Source organism: Grus americana, chromosome 15, assembly GCF_028858705.1.
Source record: "Grus americana isolate bGruAme1 chromosome 15, bGruAme1.mat, whole genome shotgun sequence".
Lineage (NCBI taxonomy): Eukaryota > Metazoa > Chordata > Aves > Gruiformes > Gruidae > Grus > Grus americana.
The window spans coordinates 15,061,203-15,078,225 of NC_072866.1; the positions used below are offsets into that span (position 1 = coordinate 15,061,203).

The 17,023-nt window shown below is 37.3% G+C and overlaps 1 protein-coding gene across 7 annotated transcripts in view; it reads right to left on the reverse strand.

Annotated features, from left to right (window-relative positions):
- Positions 1–17,023, reverse strand: part of TRRAP (transformation/transcription domain associated protein) — a 98,973-nt gene that overhangs the window by 56,515 nt on the left and 25,435 nt on the right. For all 7 annotated transcript variants that reach the window (XM_054843172.1, XM_054843174.1, XM_054843171.1 and 4 more), the window contains 16 exons: positions 16,745–16,896; positions 15,428–15,627; positions 14,457–14,674; positions 14,134–14,331; positions 13,220–13,480; positions 12,061–12,222; positions 10,762–10,858; positions 10,194–10,315; positions 8,620–8,790; positions 7,809–7,877; positions 3,831–3,950; positions 3,382–3,501; positions 2,848–3,012; positions 2,258–2,439; positions 1,775–1,973; positions 1,225–1,353 (listed from right to left, as the gene is read on the reverse strand). In XM_054843172.1, coding sequence (XP_054699147.1) covers positions 1,225–1,353; positions 1,775–1,973; positions 2,258–2,439; positions 2,848–3,012; positions 3,382–3,501; positions 3,831–3,950; positions 7,809–7,877; positions 8,620–8,790; positions 10,194–10,315; positions 10,762–10,858; positions 12,061–12,222; positions 13,220–13,480; positions 14,134–14,331; positions 14,457–14,674; positions 15,428–15,627; positions 16,745–16,896 — 2,565 coding nt within the window. The remainder of the gene's footprint in view (positions 1–1,224; positions 1,354–1,774; positions 1,974–2,257; positions 2,440–2,847; positions 3,013–3,381; positions 3,502–3,830; positions 3,951–7,808; positions 7,878–8,619; positions 8,791–10,193; positions 10,316–10,761; positions 10,859–12,060; positions 12,223–13,219; positions 13,481–14,133; positions 14,332–14,456; positions 14,675–15,427; positions 15,628–16,744; positions 16,897–17,023) is intronic.

The window sequence follows — 17,023 nt, forward strand, 5'->3', positions numbered from 1 at the left end:
CATTCAAGTCCTAAAGACATCATAAAGTGAAAATTCTTGTCCAATCCTACTGACGGATCTCACAACAGTTCAAAGTTACAATGTGATTTGATATAACTGATCGTAGTATTTAGAAACAGCACCACTAATTCAAATCAGGATTGAAAAATGAGAGGATGTATTGGGTTTGCCTGGCAAGGTTTTGGTAATGGGAGGGCTACAGGGGTGGCTTGTGTGAGAAGCTGCTAGAAGCTTCCCCTATGTCCGATGGAGCCAATGCCAACCGGCTCCAAGACAGACCTGCCACTGGCCAGGGCTGAGCCCATCAGTGATGGTGGTAGCACCTCTGGGATAATGTATTTAAGAAGGGGAAAAAAAAAACCCAACCACACCAAGAGCAATTGTAGCCAGAGAAAGGAGTGAGAAGATGTGCAAAGAACAATTCTGCAGACACTGAGGTCAGTGCAGAAGGAGGGACAGGAGGCACTCCAGGCACCCAAGCAGAGATTCCCCTTCAGCCCATGGAGGACCCCATGCCAGAGCAGGTGGATGCCTGAAGGAGGCTGTGACCCTGTGGGAAGCCCACACTGGAGCAGGCTCCCGGCAGGACCTGTGGCCCTGTGGAGAGAGGAGCCTACACCAGAGCAGGTTTGCTGGTAGGACTTGTGACCCCGTGGGGGACCCATGCTGGAGCAGTTCATGAAGAACTGCAGCCCATGGGAAGGACTCACGCTGGAGAAGTTCATGGAGGACTGTCTCCCGTGGGAGGGACCCCACAATGGAGCAGAGGAAGAGTGTGAGGAGCCCTCCCCTGAGGAGGAAGGAGCAGCAGAGACAACGTGTGATGAACTGACCACAGCCCCCACTCCCCATCCCCCTGTGCTGCTGGCGGGGAGGAGGGAGAGAAAACTGGGACTAAAGTTAAGCCCAGGAAGAAGGGAGGGGTGGGGGAAAAGTGTTTTTAAGATTTGGGCTTATTTTCTCATTAGTCTACTCTGATTTGATTGGCAATAAATTAATTTTTCCCCAAGTCAAGTGTGTTTTGCCCATGATGGTAATTGCTGAGTGATCTCCCTGTCCTGACCCCAACCCACATGCCATTCATCATATTTTCTCTCCCCTGTCCAGCTAAAGGGTGATAGAGCGGCTTTGGGGGGCACCAGGCCTCCAGCCAGGGTCAACTCACCACAGAGGAACAACTTTTTGTTTTAATTTTCAAACACTAACATAAACAAGGGTTGTTACCTTTGTTATAAAAACACTAGTGATGCTTTCTGGATTATCTCCCTCTGGGTTTGGAGGTCCCAACAGCTGTTCACCTTCTCCCTTTTCAAAGCTGTACAAGAAAGCAGGATTCAGGATATGTTGCAGCACCTACAGAATATAAACAAAAACTCAGTTATATTCAACCACCAGATTCTTCTAATGGCAGTCAACATTTGAGTAATGTCATATGCAAACCTACGTGTTAGACACACTCACTGTGTTACAAAAGGAAACTATAAATAAAACCTTAAGAAATAGACAGGCTACACACAGATTTTTTTCACCTCTTTCCCCCTTCCAAGGGCAAAGATTCTTAGAAAGTGTAAACTCAAGTAGTCAGCACTGAAAGCAAGATGAATTGCTGTCTCTGTTTATTATCACTCTGCTTCAGGTATGATATTTTCACCTAAATGGCTCTGCCAATTATCAAACTCATTGACATTTAAGTAAGCAAGTTTTGTTGCCCTAGTTCCCAAGAAGAAAATTAAACCTAAATACCAGGCTTCTTTGATTTAATTGCTTTAGTTACCTTGGCTTTGAGCTCATCTCCAAAGTTTGGGTCATTGAAGTCTACAAACCGGAAGAACAAAGCCCGTTTTTGGGGAATACTGTAGTTTTTAGGGATCTCTTCTTCCATGTATTCCTTTAGGAAAGTCATATTGCAGAGAAATCGACCCGTAAAAGCCCGAAGCAACTGGAAGAGCAACTCTATATCACCATAATTCCTTCTGTAAAAACACACAAAATAAAAAGCTTCTGTGAAAAAATACCCAACCAAACTACTATGCTGATGACTTCATGAAGAAACTAATCTTGGTTTTAAATGAGCAGAGAGCCAAGAGCAGGCAGTACCAGAGACACGGGTTTAGAGCTAATAGCAGTATTATGAAATATATTAAGCTTTCTCTTCAATAACTGCAAACCATTTTTAGTGCCCCGTATACCTTTACAGTATTTTTGAAATTAAAAAAAAAATGTACACAAGCTATAGGAAATAAATGTTTTTACGTACTTGCAGTAATTTAATAAGCAATACGCTAATAGCTTAGGTTCTTTCCAATTTGTCGCAGCCATATTCTCCTTACGATGTCTCTCCTGAAAAGCTTCACTCACCCATACACGTTTCAGCTGATTCACCAAGGAATGTTGATTTGCTAACCAACATTCTTCATTCTTAACAATAATACTTATGATCTGTCAAAAGCAAAACAAGACAAACGCACAGTCAACACGCAACAGATCTGTCAGTAGAAACAATGATATAAAAACACTTCTTTAAGGTCAACTAAGGGTTCTAAAATATTTTTAAAAAGAGTCAAATAAAAACTAGTTTAGATCAATTTTTAAAGGAACTTTTTTTTAATTTCTGTTGCCGTATTTTCCTCTTTTATCTTAGTTGATTAAAAATGCATAGTTCATTTGAGTCTCTTGTCACTTCCTAGAGTGACTCTGACTACAAACACTTTATATTTTTTACAAGTGTTTTTCTACGAGCTACATATAATACATACACACACACACACGAAAGCCTGTACATAACAGGCCTGTAGCTGAAGAGGTTTTAACTATCCAGTGCAGAGACAAAGAAGAAGAAATTAGTACCTTGATAGCCTGAAACTGAAGATCAAGACGCATTGTGGTAGTGCTTGGAGAGCCAGGTCTAACAGCTGCTGGGGTACCAATAGGTAACAGCAGAGTGATAAATCGGTTTGGATTAGCTGCCAGTACATCTCGTAAAGGTTTGGCATCTTTATGTTTCAAGAAACTCTGGAGAAGGGGAAGAAATAATTTTAATAACAACTGTTAAAAGCAAAAATAGCAAAAGGCTATATCATCCTGTAGTATTTATATTCCTCACTAAAGTTGCAGAGGTTGTATTTCACATATATCAAAATAACCTCTACAACTTCAGTAATAATCTTACACGATCTGGAAAGGTATAAAATCAACATATCAGGACAAACAATTACAAAACAGAGAATGCACACCCTACAGTCAGAGTAAGACCATGATTAAGGACTACAAGGTCATACGGGGGGGGGGGCGGGGGGGGAAGATGGAAAAGATGAAAAACTCCTCATTCCTCAGATTTGTGAAGATGAGGGCTTTTTCCTGCTCCCTCCCCACACAGCTTACCATAAACATTCTGCTCCACTGTGGATCATTTAAAGTGGCTTCCATCATGAACAGCTCCACGGTCTGGGATGGATGACGTGTCAAAAATTTTATCAGTGGTTCCCTGAATGGACTGCCAGCCTGAAAGATTCATAAAGCTTAAATTAAAAATGCAGAGTGCAGAGTATTTTCTACTAATTTACTAGCACTCAGAAAAATACATTTGACTTGGCATTTATGCAGATACAAAATGTTCAGAACTTCTGAAACTGTCAATAAATTCTCATCATAGAACTTCACTTAAAAGAGTCTAAGACAAATGTTAACAGAACTTAAAAGGCTTGAAAAGCATATTTATTTATTACATCAAATGCTCCCACACCATGTTTAAAGTACTATAATTATTATACACTAGTGTTTAAAAATACAATAAAAGGAAAAATATCAGCAATGTTAACTTCCACTGTTACCTCAATTAACATCGCTCGTTCTGTTTTCATAACAACTTCCAGCAGAGGTTTAACCAAAGTCTGAGGGGCTGCTGGGATCAGATGGAATAGATTTATAATTGCTGAACAAATCTTCATTTCCTACAGGTAAAAAGAAACATGATTAAATTAATATTATCACTTAAATATATAAAAACAGTATCACATATCCTACCTTTTTTTTTTTTCCCTCTCTACATTAGCATAGCAAGCAACAAAATGTGAAGGGTTAACATATATACAGCACCTACTTACCATGATGTATGGAGAAAATTGCTCTTGTGGAAGCCTGCCCTTCCCCCCTTGTAATATCATGGCTTAATTTTATTTTCTTTGTCAGTATGGTGGTGTTTTACAGGTAAGAGCTAAACACTGTGTGATGATAATGGTGACGGGGGAGTTACGGAGTGCTCACTGCACTACCCCAAGTGGCTCATACATCAAAAAGGCAGACCTTTCTAAATAATTTCTCATATATACCCCACAACCCCAGACTAGACATGAAGAAAAAGACAGCTTTGTCACAGCACGGTTCAGTATATTTTGCAAACAGCTAGTTACTTCAAAGAAGTCAGCTCTGTTCTCCCACTAGATATTAAATTCTTCTGAAGTCCAAAATAATTTTGTGTTTTTCTTTCATTATGTAATTTAAATGGGGACTACATTTCACTTAACCAGAATGTGGATTTTCTTCAGTGAGAAAAGGGAAAGGAAAAAACCAAAACACAACAAAACATCCACCCTCATCATCCCTCTAAAACCAATTTCTAGTATGCAGTATACAAAAGCATATTATCAAGTGCATTGCATTTCCTCAATTGAACTTAAACACAAATTATTAGGTCCCACTCCTTTAACACGATCTGCCTAGACAGACCCCCATAGGACTACTCTCATGGATTGAAGTGCAGGACTGAGAACACATATAAAATCTTTTGAAAGCGCTTATGCCTTCACAGAAACTAAAAATCCTGCTCTTCCTAGTACAAACATGCTTAACATCCTTAACAGCAACGTTATCAAAACAACTCTGCCACAGACAAACAGAAGACAATTCACAGCACTGCACTCAAAGGCACAATGCACTCTGCCCAAAACACAACGATAAAACTAACAAATCACAGTTGAAAAGAAAGGAAAAAAAAATAAAAACAAACAAAAAAACCACAACAACAAAGAACTTCCTGGTGCCTCCACTGAGTTTCTCACCTCTACCCCTTCCGCGGCAGGCTGAACCAAAACAGAAGTCACAGCATGAAAAGAAAAAGCCCACAAAAATATCAAATAAATGAACAAATCAGTATATGCTATTCTTCAGGTTGCAGTCAGAAACTGACTTCGGTAGGGTTATTTTCTCATCTCAAACTGAAAGAATGGAGAGAATGAGTATCTCCCATGCTCTGAATTGCTCTGCTAAGAATTAGGATGAAAAGCATCCTTTTTTTCCTACTTGTACATTGTTTAGACATACCTTCTGAAATATTTGTACTGAATAAAAAGGTATTAGAGATTATTAAGTCAGGGGGAAAATATTTTAGCATCTGCAAAGACAAATTTGTCCAGCATCAGTTATGAAACCACTTTCAATACTTGAACTACCAAACTATAAAGTCCCTCTAATAGGCTGTAATGCAGAATTTCCACCATGGTGCCATTGTTCATGAGAGGGACCGTCAGAGGCAGCCATCTGTTCAAAAACTGTTTTTTCAATTACTGGACATGACCTAAAAACCACACCTTTCCTTGGTGAGGCAGGGAAGAGGGGAAGAATGGATTTAAATCAAAAAGAGTTCGCTCATTGGGCCAACGAATTAGATCTTAATTGCTACTTAAAATGCAATGTTTTAATTTGTTCATTTATCTAAACAGCCAAGTCACAGTTCAGGAACACAGCAGGATTGTCATAAAATTATTTAGGTGAATAAAGAGCCTAGTTATTCTGCCATCAATAGTTGTTAATTATTATGCAGCATTTTTAACTGAGATGTCTGAAGTTTTTAGTTCGCCTAGAATTTCCATTTACACATGAAAACTCATTCCATAGACTTTTGGACTGTTTCATTACGAAGCCTCGCTGACTAGCCACTACCTGCACCATGCTGGAGAGCTGCATGACACCACCAGCACCACCATCATATGGCACCTTCAAAATGTGCTGCTGGAAAAGATGAAAACTCTTTAGGTCAAAAAAGTTTTTTAACAGTGCCCTGTACTGTTTCAGCTAGCTAACATAGGGCTTTCCTGACCAATGCCATTCTCCACTGTGTGTTTATCACCTCCTGGATCTAACCACTCAGTTTGAATGCTGCAACCTACTCCAATAACACTCCCCAACATTGCTTTTAAGCGAGGATCTCAGATTGGGGAATCTCACTATGGTCAAGAAGAAATCAGAGTAAGTGAAAGGCCAGCTACAGTAACTCTGACCATCAGTTTCCCCATCCTAGTTTTCCCACATTTAGAAGATACAATTACAGCAACAATGCACTGTACATACGAACACATGAACACAAACTGTCATAGCAACCGTATAAAGACCATACTGTCTGTGCCCTCCTTCAGTTTCCTAGAGCTTTTATTTTTAAGGAAACTTTACAACAACAACTAGGGGGAAAGAAAGTACTGTTTCAATCAGCTTTGCAGTCACACAATTCTATTTGAAAGTGTTTCCATAGACATCTCTCCTCCCTCAAGATGTAACAGTAGATTCCTTCAAGTGTTCGGTGTATACCTCCCCCTCAACATATATAGGTTTTAAACCAACACTAAAAAAAATTACAGGTTTAGGAGACTAAACACACAATTACATAGAAAACATCAACAGAAGACATTAAAAGCAGAAGAATTTGCAATTAAAAGTGATTTAGCAACAACTAAAACCTGTTCTAGGGGTGCAACGTTGTTTGAAAGACCATTGCTATAAAAAGATCTGCAAGATATCTGTAATCATCACATTTGAGGACAAGTGAATCCCAAAAGAATACAAAGGCCTTACAACTACTCTGACCTGAATAATATGTGAAGTGTTTAACTGAAAAATGCACAGTTTTTAAATTCAAACAAAAAAACCCCCAAATTCTACTCCATCAGAGAACTTCTAGGTCAAATACAAAGCAATGACTAAATTCAGATTTAAAAGCTCTCTTTGTAGTGACAGAAAAGAGTAATGAAAAGCTGTTAAGCCATTTCCATGTTTTGAGGGAAATAAAAAGCCAATCTAATTTCAGTTGAATTTGAAAAACAAATAAATTATTAACTTTTTTTTCCTAGATGCAATAACAAATCTCAACACTTTTATATAAAGTATTAATAAAATCTTAATGGAATTATGGGACTTTGGTAATCCACATGGAACAACATTGAAGCAGGAATTCCCTACAGTGCTGTATTCCTAAGAGCACACAGTGTTGGCGTTACGCTGTGGAATTTTCCATTTATAAAAAAATTGATCAGCTTCCCATAGTTCAACATTGAGGCCATTAGTTTGGGATTGTACTGTGATCTCAACTGGTAAGCACTGAACTTGTTTTTCATAAATTAGATTTTAAATTAACTGGGATTATATTATTATTCGATATAATTTTCAAAGGACTATGTTATGAACATCAAACATATTAGTGAAAAAAGAGGGATTATACTGCTGAGCTCATCAGCCATTCCAATGAAGAACAGATTTCTAAGCAGAAACTCCTGAGGGGAAAAAAAATAAAAATCAATGAGCTGTTCCCACACCAACCTGTATAGAACAGGCTTTAAAGTAACCGTTGTCAGCAGATAAGAAGCTCCTCTCACTAAGTTTTGTAACAAATATTCGATATACCTATAAGCTCATTAGCTTGTAATAAAGCATCAGCATGTAATCAGTTACAGAACTCATTCTGTTGTAAATGTTGCTGTAATTCAAAAACATGAATACTTTTTATTTCTTGTCTTCCCACATAAAAGCATTCATTAACTTACATTTCCATCACTCCGTTGTCCACCTTTGTGTGTAATAACCACAACTTCCATCCATTTACGCAGGTGTTGCTATAAAGAGAAGATAATTAGTGTTATTCTTCTAATTATACTGTTCCATTTTACCAAGGGACAACACACGCTACAAGAAAAGGAGTAGAGGCAGAAATGATTGTTCAAAGGAAACAAAGGAAAAAATTCTTAGATATTTTCATTCCCAGATTGAGACGTTTACTATTGTTAAAAGTCCTCTCCATATTCAAGAAAGCAGGGGTTAGAAGAGTACATACATTAAAACACACAAAAACCTGAAGTCTGATATACAATGATGATGGGCTTACACTTGTCCAATGATTTGCTTGATATGTATGCATTTAAATATTTAAATACTCATGGCAAAAGGATAAAGAATTTACACACACGGTTTAAAAACTGCAAATAAGAAGGGCAATACCTTCCACCATTTTATAAATCAAGAACACACCAAAACAGATTTAGCCCACTAGGAAGTAAAACATATTTTCAAGGGTTTCCTTAGCATATTATGCTGCTGGCACCTCACTTAAAAGATAAATTTGTCGAGGCAGACCTTAGCATAACTAGGTATGTCTTCACTTAAAGAGAACATCTCTTAACTTTCTAGTTTACTATCTCTTTAGAAATTAACTAAAAATGTTTACAGATTTTTTTTTTTTCTATTAATTGTGAAACAAAAATCTTTTACTTTCAATATATACACTGAGTCACTATTAAAGTGTTCTTTGACTTTTCAACAATAATAATATTAGCCAAAAGAAAACTTGAATGGGCTTACCATCATCTGATCGCAGAATTTATCATTAAAGGAGTTTGGAAAAAGTCGAGTGACAGATGTCAGACGGTTCACAACATTCAGTGTCAGACTTCGATAGTCTCCCAACATCATAAGCAATGGTCTCATGTGTGTATGAATTTGATCAACTTCTATGGTAGCTCCTTCCAAGAACTGCAAGATAGTACAGGATTAAGAATCAGATGGAGAGGGGGGCGACTTTTGTGCAAGCAAGCATTTTAAAATAAACTCTGTTGACTAGGTTTTTCTTCTTTTATTTTATACTTTCAGAATGCAATAGCTTAATATTTATTGCTGGAAATATATATAGTGACAAGATGGATTTGGGAAGCACTTAAGTATTTCTGACACACAGTAGGATATTCCATAAAATAATCGAGTAGGAGATCTTAATTACAGATGGATTGAAAAACCTGCCATAGCTATAAATTAAATATAAAGCTATGGACAAACTACTTAGACATCACTTTATTAAGAACTGCTTGTGAATCTGGCCGAAGGCAATAAAGCAAATTTCAGTGTTACAATCTGCATGCATCCTGAGTAACATAAAAGGTCAAGAGAACCTGGCTGCAAGCAGCCGGAGAGAGTATTTCCTGTCATAATCAAACATCCTGTGGGCATGGATTTATCACAGGGAAAAAATGATCAAAAAATCTTACATCAAATGCATAGGTCAGAACAACCTTTATTTGCTCTGTCTTACCTCTCAACCCAACTGTATTGCCAGCAAGCCATAAATAAAAAGTACGTTCTCTTTCATGACCAGAGTGACATGAAAAGACAATGTGTGACCTCTAATCAATCAATGGCCTAAACAAATGTAAACCACCAGTATTACTACAGTTATATTCCCTGTTGCATGCCAGACAATCTACACATCATTACAAAGAGACTATAAATATTTTTATTATCATTTTCTATATTTAGAAGAATGGTATTAAAAATCTTGCTGAATCAGAATTAGGCATATCTACTGGGCAACAAATCATGAGAGAATATCCTTTTCCAGCTTCTTTACACTGTAACCTAGCATCCACAGAACAGAGTGTAGTGTAGCACCATGTAAGGATAGTAATTCTGACCGTAAACTGCCATACCGTGATGCAGAGTCTAACTGCTGCAGTCCTTACTTTTCCAAAACCAACTATGATGTCTCTACCACTTCTTTCAGGAACAAAGAAACACGAAAAAAGCTTTTACAATAAAGCCAGGCATGCACGTTGGTGAAACTGCTGGGACAGACTGACACTGTTTATTTAGAAAAGAAGATACATTTATGAAGATGAGACAAACAGAAAGACTGAAAGACTTACCATGGTCCTTGTCCGAGAGCTTATAGTGCTTAATTTCAACCAGAAGAAATTTTTATGGCTGTGTTCAAACCCAAAGCCACCCCACATCTCACAGAAACCTAATTATATTCGTGTGACTAACAATGGCTGCTCTGTTGGGTTTTTATTTCCTGTAGAGAACTTTCCCAAGAAGCTTTGTAACAAGGAAGTAAAGCAGAGAGAACAATGGCCTCAAAAGCAACATTGTTTTAATACACTAACCTTTCTCATGCATGCTTCTCCTGCCTCCTGTAGTTCATTATTTGTCGAATTGAGTGCCTTGAAAAGTGCAGCAATGATTTTTTCTCTTGATTGAGGCAAGTAATTGCAGGCGGCTAGAGCATCTGCAAATATCAAAGTAAATTTGTTCTCTTTGTTAACTCAATTTCAAAAGAGAGGGGAAAAAACCCTAATTCTACATTACTTCTCTTCAGGTTTCTTTTATTTCATCTTAAATTACAGACAGCTAAAGCATAGCATGCTTTGCCAAAGGTAACAGGCATCATAAAACAGTAAAAGAATGGAAATTCTATTAATAGCATTCTAAAGTTCTCCTAATGCTATATAACATAACTAGTCTAAAAATATTTTGGGTTCATTTCAGAAACTAAATGCTGGTCAGTAAGAAGGCAGCAATATTTTCCCATTACTCTCCATTAAACTGTGACCTCTAGAGAGCAGTCGTCAGTCTTCAGGCGCTCTAGTTTTCTGCTGATCTTGGGAAGAAAACTGCCCATTGCTCACAAGGACACTTATCTACAGCAAATTTTGTTTAGGAAGTTTTGCTTACTTAAGGCTGCAATCCGAAGAGGTACAAGTGATGGCAGACTTTTGTAACAAGGTAGTTTCATTAAGGCAGCATCTTCAGCCTCACACAAATTCAGTAACTAGGGAAAAAAAAAACCCCATCATTTCAGCATAGCACTGTGAATCATGTTTGAAACACTATTATCAGTTATGTTTTGAGTTTTATTTCCTCAAAGAGCCAAGTTTATGCACTAATCAACCTCCAAATTTCACCAACAGGTAAAATTCTACTTAAAATTAGGGTATAAGTTCCCATGAAAACCAGTGGTTAGCCAGAGGCAGGGGAGCCCATTGGCACTGCCACCAGAGAAGAGTCAGGCAAAAATTATCCATTTTGCATTTTGTTGGCCAATACCGAGCTGGTCTATTTGCAAACAGACTGTTTATATGATAAAAGAATAGGTCTACAGAAAAGCTTCCCTCCTCAATGGCAGTAATAGTACTGAAAATACTGAGGAGAGGGGGAAGAGAACAGAAGGAGATTAACAGGAAAAAAAAAAAATGTGCTGAAAATGTCTTCAGTAATTCTAGTGGTGATGGATCGCTGCCCAGAGGGACAATTCTTTCCTACAGAGGTCTCCTCTTTGCACGCGAGTATTTTCAACATATGCACATGGGTTTTGTTAGAAAACACTGAACAGGTTGCAACAGAGGTATGCAAGTTAACAATGCACAGGTTGCACCTATATCCAAGGCTGCTGTTAGGATTCAGACCTTCACAATAGCAATATAACACTCTCACCTTTACAGACATTGTATTAATCTACAGCACTTTGGGTTTGTCTTAAAGAAAAAAAATAGAGGATCCTCTGCATTGACAACTACACCCCATTCCTGTCTTGCTAGTTGCAATTACTGTTGGTACCAAAGACCTTCTGAACTTATGTTTGGACAAGACAGCCAGAAAACCAAGGGATTAGACAGTTTCTCTAAGTTAAATCTACACACTGGTTTTGTATCAAACTGTTAGGGACTCAAAAACCTTAACAATATCTGTGTTTTGGTGGTACAACAATTATTTACTAGATATACTGTGCATAAATATTGAAGTTACCACACCACCAAAGTTAATTTAATATATTTCACTCACATTAGAATATTCTGCTTAGCTCAGAGATGTTATGTTGTAGGTAAAGGCAGTTCACATTTCAGAAGGTAAAATCTTACATTTCACTAAGTTTAGAATGCACAGAGAAAAATATGTATTTTTAACAATGAAAGTTCTAATACCATCACTACTTAAGTATCTACATTCAAACATGAGAACATAAAAAGAAAGTACCTCTGTGTAAAAAACCTTGTGTTCCACAACATTTAGATCCATTGTAAACAATCGGGGCTGCAGGGTTGTGCAAAATGTATTTCCCTCCATCAGCCCAATCTGGGCATTTGCAGGTTGATGCCTAAGTAAATGCTTTTTAGGAGGAACCATGTCTTGGAGAACCTACACAATGTAATTTAGATTTCTGAATTAGCAGCTTATTCAAATGACCCCACAGACCCAGCCATAAGACGACACCATTAGTCACGGCTCCATTTGCTATCACGGCTCCAGATGTACCTCTTTAGAAATCACTGAGCAAGAAGAAGAGTATTTCTCTGAACTAATTTAATTCACAGTCAATAGCGAAACAACTCAGTATCTGTAATTATCATATATTCTGTGACCAGATCTATGATATTTAGTAACTTCACATAACATTATAAACAACAAATAAATTCATAGTTAAGCATTTGAAGTGTTCAAGTCAAGACACAAGAATATTTGAAGCTCCTAAAACATCACAAAACCAAAAACATTTATGTAAATTATTTTCCATATACACCAACTTCTCACTCTCCTCCATACCCACCCTTTAGGAAACTAAGGTATCAATTAGCGAGCTTCTCTGTATGTTCCCAAACTGCTATAACGACATCTATCATTTCATACGTTGTGGTGACCCTTAGCGGGCTTACGTTCGTTTACTTATCTTTCAAGAAAATGAATGCAATTAGCTTTAAGGAATATCTAGCAAAAAGAGGTTTCAAACCAGCTTTGACCTTTATTGTCTCTTTCTGGATAGGGAAAGGCATAGCAATATGCCTCATGCTTAGAGAAAAAGACAAAATTGAGGTTCAAAGAATGCAATATCTACCTGGCCTAGCCTATGTCTGATTGGTGGTAGGACGAGCAGTCCATAATTTCAGGAAGTAAATCAACCTGAAGACACAATAAATAGCGGCTCAGTAATCAGGCACAGCTTGTATGAATGTCTATCGTACTCCAGCCACAGTGTATTTTAGAACAATAGATCTAGCAAATGACAAACATATGCTATCAAAGCACTAAGAACTTAATTCACTAATGTAGGAAAATGTACTCAGAAAAGTATTTTGCAAATCCAAACAGGTAGACAACTTTAAACCCACTTGGACTGTCAGTAAGTATTTCTGCTTACCTCTTTATGTGGCTCCATAATCACCGTGACACTTTTTCCAGTGACCTGTGCGAGTACCTGCAACGAATGCATGGCCTGTTTTCTCACAGTAGAGTTTGGAGAGGTTACTTCTCGAACGAGGTCATGTGTAACATGATGGAAAGACTTTTCCTGTGCTGCTAGGATTTCTTCTGTTTTTTCTTCATCTTTTAAAGGAGTTGCACATCTAATCAGAAGCTGTTCTAATGTGGTCTTTGCCATAGCAACTGCTCCATTGGAAACCTAAAGTATGATTGTTTATTTTTAAGTCCAGAACACAGATGACAAATCTACACACTACTCATCAACGAACTTAGCATTTGATTTTGATGAATCCTCTGCAAACAGCTAAAAACATATAGAGGTTAAACAGAACGCATATTCAACTAGTCTTCCCACCAATCATTCCAAAACTGCAAGTTGCAATGCAATGCGATTTTACAAGCAAACTCTTAGCAATGTTGTCACCACATGATCCACAACAGAGAAAAGGTCAAGCAGCATTCTCTAGGTACCCATAACTACATACAGCTTTTTGATAAGATGAACACCTTGCAAAATAAGCACAGGAGTAAGAAAAAACCCAGCATGTTTCACACAAGTGACAGCGAATCTAGCGTTCTCTCACTGAGCCGAATGCGACCTGTATGTTTCTACTCTGAAAGAAGCAAGCATAACTCCAGTGTCTTTGGCAGTTAGGTGGAAAAAACAGACCTCATTCCTAACTTCAGGTCTTGGTTTAAGTTAACGTGACTAAAATTCACTCATAACTATGACAGATACGAGACATTCCAACGTTAAGTAAAATCAAGATTAGCAAGAGTTCAATCTGTGTGAATTTAAGAACAAAAGTGTGTTTCCCCCATACTATTTGATATAATTAATTCATTAAATACCTCTCCAGTTAGATCCATCATAACAAACAGAAGTGCCTTCAGGAAAGTCTGCTGGTTCTGGAGGACCCAAATTAGTGGCAGTCGTTCCATAAGAAATTTAATTGACACAACACCTCCTAGTTTAGCATACCAAGCTTGTTCATAACAGCAAGCGCATAAACGTTCCACAATGTACGAAAACAAGGGAAGCTGACAAGCCTGAAAATAAAGAAATGTATCAGTTTGCTTTTTCAGCTCGCTGGTAGCATCCAAAATTTTAGAAGCAAAATTGCATTGGCTGAAACTAGATTATTTGAACACATTTTTTAAAATATATATATTACCCTTTCTTTTGAACCCAAGATAATGCTTGCAACATCAAAAATCACTGCTAGAGCCACTTCTCCTATTTTGCAGAGTTCCTTCTCCTCATATGCCATGCAGATGGCTATGGCATCAATGAGCACCAAGGGATCCATGCCTTTTGAACCATTTTCTTCACTATGAAACATGGCTGTGCTTGGCTGGCTTCCAACCTGATAGCACTGCAGCAGAAAAGGACCTGTAATTTGTATTGGGGAAGAAGAGAGAGAGGAAGAAAAAAAAAAAATATAAAACAATGGATATTCTAATAGGAATAGTCTTTCGATTAGATTTCACAACTCCTCACGCTAGCTGATGGCAAACTCAGTAAGCACTGTGTCTATTTGCATATAAATGATTGTAAGGCATTCTTCACTCTTAGAAGAAAAAAGATTACATCTACTTGAGTATTTTCTTCTATGCACTAGACTATGCACTGCAAGAAGGTTTCATTAAAATGAAGAATCATAAAAATTCAAGTACATCAATGTGTAAACAAAAATTGATATAGTATGTCTTTTCCCAAATTACTTGTCATACAGTCCAACTCCAAACAAGAAGTTTTCTCCATAGATACAAACACTGCAGTGCTCTAACGTTTACTTAGTTCCTCTGACGGTCCTTCAAAATCACAAGTAGAAACAACCCATTAAAGACCATCCGCAAAAATAATTGTGTTTATCAAGTTACACAAATGCTCTGGAAATATAAACTGTTCCAAGCTGTAATTATTTCATTGGCTGTAGCATTTTAAAAATAATATTAGGTGATCATCTTTTAAAACTTCATAATTTTTCACTGCTCAGAAGAATTAAAATGTAATCCAGTCATCAAACAAAAACCAACATACCTACCCAGAAGCAACTGCAATATCATGACTGTCCTACATTAGAAAAAGTATAAACTTCTCCACCCCTCTCATGACAATCCACATGCTCGCTATTCCACTTACCACATTGCTGAGCGACTGCCACCATGGTGTAATGGCGGATTAAGCTGGCAACAAAAGGCAGAGCACTAGGCCTCAGATCTTTGATGACTGCTGACATGAATGCCCCTGTCAATGCCTGTTCAAACGTTTTACGAGCTGGAGTATCCTGAGCTTTGTATCGATGCGAAATAATCACACTGGGTATGGACTTCTCTGTGAAGCTGAAAGACATAACGTTAAGTTCATTGTAATCCCAAACTGCAGTACTGGCAGCTCAACCATGAGCATTGTCAAGTACTTGATTTAAAATTTGATCTCAATATCTGACTCCTTCTCCGCCTCCCATTTTCCCCTCATTTTGACAGAGCTAGGCCAGTTCACTCAGTCCATATTAATTTTGTCAACCACTGGTCTCAAACATGATGGATAGCTCAATTTCATCCGGAACATTTAAAGCCAGTAGTTCAGAAGAAGCCACGTATATTACAAATAACAGGTATACAGGCATCATACTGCAACTCAATTACAGAATGTCATTTTCAGTATTTTGACATTTTTCCCTTTTTTAAAGTGACATTTGATTTTAATCTTGAAAGATTGAAACATTATTTATCAAATCACTGCCCAACAAAACCTATTCATTGCAAAGTTATATTTAGGTCAAGTCTAACAAGTCCAAATTATAAAAGCTACTATACTCTTGAGCTGCATTTACCATACTGCGAGACTCGAAGTCAGCACACACTTTGTGGGCAAAGATGTCAAAGTTGTCTAAAAGCAATAAGCTGATTAAGTATCAATGACTAAAATTGTAAAAGATGTAAAAAAAAATATTCAATAAAAAGCTCCCACACTAAGACAAACATAGGTTATGTGAGTGAATATGCTATCTATTGTTTGGTCACTAAAAGAAACTTAAACTGTGTATCTCTCTCACTTTAGTGAAAAGTTAGATGTACTTACAAAACATCACAATCTAAGTTAATCTTTAAAACACAATTAATCACCAGAATATTCCAACTATTTAAATACACTAAGCTAAAATTGTTTTTTTAAAATAATTATCTGATCATATGTAACATATTATACATTGGACTGTGATTAGGGAAGAAAATTGCACTATGAAACATTAACACATGCCATTGGCATTAAATAACATGCTGACAAAATTCCTCTTACTGGAACATCCTGCACTGATTTAAAAGGAAGCAGGATAAACCAGTAGGTAAAAATCCCAGGAAGAATACATTGCCTAGACTAACCGTTGTCTCTAAATTAGGTTATTCTAAAGACACTATAAATTTTACATACACATTTACGTTTAAAGAATTGTCATACTTGGGATGTGCAAGAAGTTGGTATAATGCATGTTTATTATCATCCAGGCTCATCATAGCTACTAAAAAACACTTGATTACTTCCCACGCTTGCCTCCGATAATACGGTTCTGTGTTAGCACTCTTCAAACAGTCCAGAGCAGTCTCAATTGCCTGTAATGAAAAAAAGATAGATAGCAACCAAACACTTCTTGTTCTTAATATTTACATTAAGGTCTTTAATCAAGGGAATGGTATCTTTAATACATATTAAAAGTAACTTTTAAAGTATGTACAATTT